Source organism: Epargyreus clarus, unplaced genomic scaffold, assembly GCF_041222505.1.
Source record: "Epargyreus clarus isolate Ecla_fem2 unplaced genomic scaffold, WU_Ecla_fem_2.2 ptg000024l, whole genome shotgun sequence".
Taxonomy (NCBI): Eukaryota; Metazoa; Arthropoda; class Insecta; order Lepidoptera; family Hesperiidae; genus Epargyreus; species Epargyreus clarus.
Window position 1 is genome coordinate 6,279,751 of NW_027332231.1, and position 4,262 is coordinate 6,284,012.

Sequence of the window (4,262 nt, forward strand, 5' to 3'; positions counted from 1 at the left end):
AAAAACAATTTTCTACCTTTCTGTGTGGTTGTAGTTGTTGTTTCAGTGGGAGTAGTTGTAGACTCAGTGGACCCTGGAGTGGTGGATGTTGTTTCTTCGTGGAAAAGAAAATATGTTTATAAATTTAATACCAATAAGTATACGACCTTCATTTTGTGTTCAATTAAATTATTTACCTCTCTCTGTCGTTATGGTCGTACTTTCAGTCGGAGTAGTAGTAGGTTTTGTGGGACATGACGTAGTTGTCGTTGTTTGTTTAAAAATAACGTTATTTTTTATTTCGTTTAAATTTAGTTTTATTAATTACTTAATTGATATTGCCCTTAATGTCTCAATCAAAATAATTATGAAGCAGTTTTAATCGTAATATTACTATTATTTTTGCTTTTATAATCATATCACATGAATAGTTACCTGTGGTTTCTATTGGTGTCGGCGCCGCTTAGTAAAATAAAAAAGAGAAATTAATACCTTTTTATTCATAATTAATAATAAATTAATTAGGAACCGAGAGTAACGTATTCGAATTAAATGCTATTACAGTTTTATGCAGATAAAACATTTAAATTAGGGCATATAAAACGCATTTCTGTCCCTAATTTAAATGCATAGCAGTAGTTTACGGACAGTGTTAAGACCTCAGTTTGGACGTCAAAGTCGTTATTCGAGTAAATAAATTTATTTCAATAGAAAACAATACACTATATTTATTGTTAATATACGATGTAATAATTACCTGTTGTCGTCGTTGTTGTTGATGTGCTTGTTGTTGTACTTGTTGTTGTGCTTGTTGTACTAGATGTTGTACTGGAGGTTGTTGTTTTAGGTCTCGGTCTCAGATGATGTTTTATCCATAGTAGACGATGTAACACTAAAATTATATACCTACAATTAAATTAATACATTCTTTTTCGTACAATTTTGCTTTCATACAACTAAATAATAATGCACCTCTAAGTCGAAATTGAGGCAGAAAACAGCATGCCATGAACTTAGATTGCTACAAATATTCCTAAAATCATTATAATGTTAAGTTTTCTTACAGCTCTTTATGTCGAATTTTACGTTGTCAGATATATCTGATATAAAATTTTCTAGCGGCAGTATGAATCCTTGTGTCGAGTGTACAACGTACATGATGAAGAAAATCCCTATAATCTTCACCTGAAATTAAGAAACATGCATGGATAATTTTTGCGTGAATTTTTGCGTGTGATAGACGTGGAACATTATAAAATAAATATTATTAAAACAGTTGGTATAAACCAGGTATAATAGGTATTAATGTTTATTTAGTTGTAAATTTAAATAATTTTGTAAATTATTCTTTGCTTTCTACATCACTAAAAACTTACAACGATACACATGAATACGGAGTAATAATATTCTATTTACAATCATTTTATTGCTACTATTTATTCTGTTCAAATTGCGTCATTACTTTTTTGTATTTAAAATAAATAAAAAAATACAACAGACTAATTTGACAATGTGGTAATGCCAGATTAATAAAATTTACAAATCAATTAGGCATGTTTAGTCATTTTATATTATTATGTCGCCTACTATTATATCACACTACATTTTGAAATACACTACACACTCTACTGGGAGGCTTTAAAACGACGCACTATTAAACACATTAATTATTCGATTTTAATCACAGCTTTATCTTTTACACTTTAAAAATAACCAAAGATAAGTTAATGACCATAATTCACTTTCAATCTTCACATTTTTACACGTGTAAGTATTGTACGACTCACCTTTAAAGACATTTTTGAAGATTATTTAACAAAAACATATAGTTCCGTTTTATAGCGCAATGGTATCTAACACTTATACTTCGTGCTAATAAAAATATATCTACATAGCTGCTTAATTCAATAATCGGTCATTAGTCAGTGTGATAATTAAAAATACATGACAATGTTAAAAAAGTAATATGCTAGACACTTTCTGATACCTAGCTAGGTTATCATGAGGTTATTTACTTTGAAAAGAGTTGTGGTACTAAATAAAACAAATTTATTATTATTTGGTAAAAAAATAAGTTTAATCCAGTATCAGTCCATCCATTGTATGCCAGTAGAATAATTTTCTCACACAATTAAGATTACATGGTTTAACGTTTGCCGAATCCTCCAGGTCTGCCGAAGCCTCCCTGTCCACCTCCAAAACCTCCTTGTCCGCCACCGAAACCTCCTGGGCCGCCACCAAAACCTCTTTGGCCTCTACCAAAACCTCCCTGGCCGCCAAAACCTCCCTGGCCGAAACCTCCCTGACCAAAACCTCCTTGACCGAATCCGCCCTGGCCAAAACTGCCTTGGCCACCTCCAAAACCTCCTCCGAAGCCGCCTCTTCCTTGTGCGAAGGTAATGGCAATTAAAGCCATCATGACAGCCAAAACTAGTATAATCTGCAAATATACAAATATTTTAGTGAATCTGCTGTATGTTAAAAATGAAGGCATTATTGATTAAGGATAAAGTACTTAGTAAATGACTGCAATCCGCTTTATATGAACTGCTAAACGTGTACTTTTAATTGTATAGTCAAATTCAATCTTAGAGATCTAATGATGGAGAATCTAATTATTTCTAGTACACCTAAATTCATTTATCTTATTATCATTATGAAACATTTTAAAAATCTGTATAGCTTGTTAAGATATTGGTAGAGGAGGTACATGCCCAAATATTCCTGGATATAGGTACACCTAAATCATTTTATCCAATAAAGTTAAAGAATTTAATAAGATATCTGTCGGTAATAAACTCATAAACTGGTTTTTAGTTTTTACACGTTTCTATATTATAGATTTCTGTACCTAATACACTGTTCAATTAATTAATGAACACGACGTTATCATGTATTAATGTAGGTTTCAATTTAAAATATTTAAAACAGCAAGAAAAAATGTTATATACTAAAGTTAAACTTGAGATAGGACATTTGTAATATAAAGTATAATCTTGAATAACATATATGTATTAAAAAATAAAATTATTTCTTGTACCAATTTACAACTTTTAATTCCCGCGCAAAATACAACTCCAACGTCAAAAGCGTTCTTTTTAACCGACTGCCTAAAGGAAGAGAGGTTATTCTTTTTTTATGCAAATCATATAATCGTACCAGCCAGTGACTATATAAATGGGAACTTATTATATTAAAAATAAGACATCACGAAGAACACAAAATAATTAATTTAAATATTACTATAATTAAATAATTTGAATATATTTCTAACAATATATAATGAAATATTACACTTGTCACATTTGTTGTTGTTAACAATATATAATGAAATATTACAATTGAAGCCTGTCTACAGTAAATATTTAAATTTAAATAAATATTTTAGTCATTATTGATAACACACACACACACGCATACACATTGAATTCCGAAATTTCTTGCCTTGTTTTCTCAATTTTTTAATAGTTATATAAGAAGGATTGTGTTATTTTGGGCAATAAATTATTTCCACATAAAAAAAAATATTACCTTAAATGAAGCCATGTTCAGTTCAATTGGTATTCCGATATCTTATCTAATACTTGACATATATTAGCCCGGTCTTATATAGTACAATTGGTTGACATATCGTGTTTTTCCGAATCTGCTAATAAGTAAACTACCACAAATGGGATGCTCAAAGTTTATACATATCCGTATAATATAGAGTGATTTTAAGTTAAGATAATTTTTAAATATTGGCATGAAGAATTCAAATCATACATTTCCGATTTACATATATCTTTTATTTTGTTTCTTTTTTCAAAATTGTCAAAATGAGTTTAAAAACGATTTCTCTAAAGACATCTACTTTAACCATGTTTATTGTTTCATTCTTTATATTATCACACAACATCTTTTATATTGTAACAAATTTGTACATCTTTCTTTTTAATTTTTTCCAACAATTTTACCTAGAGTATTAGAATATAAGAACTATATTGTGTTCTTCTTTTATCAGCTTTTCTATTGCGCTAAGGACTTTATCACCGGTTTATAAAGTAGACGGCGTCTGCGACCTCATTCGAAGTAGTAAAACTATTGACGAGTTGAGAACCTCCTTCTTTTTTTTAATTCGGTTAAAATGTCATTTTTTTAGTCATTTTTAATTTAAACTTTGAATTTATTTAATTATGTGATTCAGTTTATAAGAAAATATAATATAATTTGAGAATCGTTTTTTCACACAACATAATGTGTTGTTAATTTGACTTATGAATTCTGTAGAAATTTAAGTCATA

At 29.3% G+C, this 4,262-nt stretch overlaps 1 protein-coding gene across 1 annotated transcript; it reads right to left on the reverse strand.

Annotated features, from left to right (window-relative positions):
- Positions 1-2,039: 2,039 nt before the first annotated feature.
- Positions 2,040-3,561, reverse strand: LOC140752504 (uncharacterized). Its single transcript, XM_073086837.1, has 2 exons — positions 3,511-3,561; positions 2,040-2,419 (listed from the first exon to the last, which is right to left on the reverse strand). The coding sequence occupies exons 1-2, from the start codon at positions 3,523-3,525 to the stop codon at positions 2,126-2,128; spliced, it is 309 nt and encodes a 102-aa protein (XP_072942938.1). The 5' UTR covers positions 3,526-3,561; the 3' UTR covers positions 2,040-2,125.
- Between the last annotated feature and the right edge of the window lie 701 nt (positions 3,562-4,262).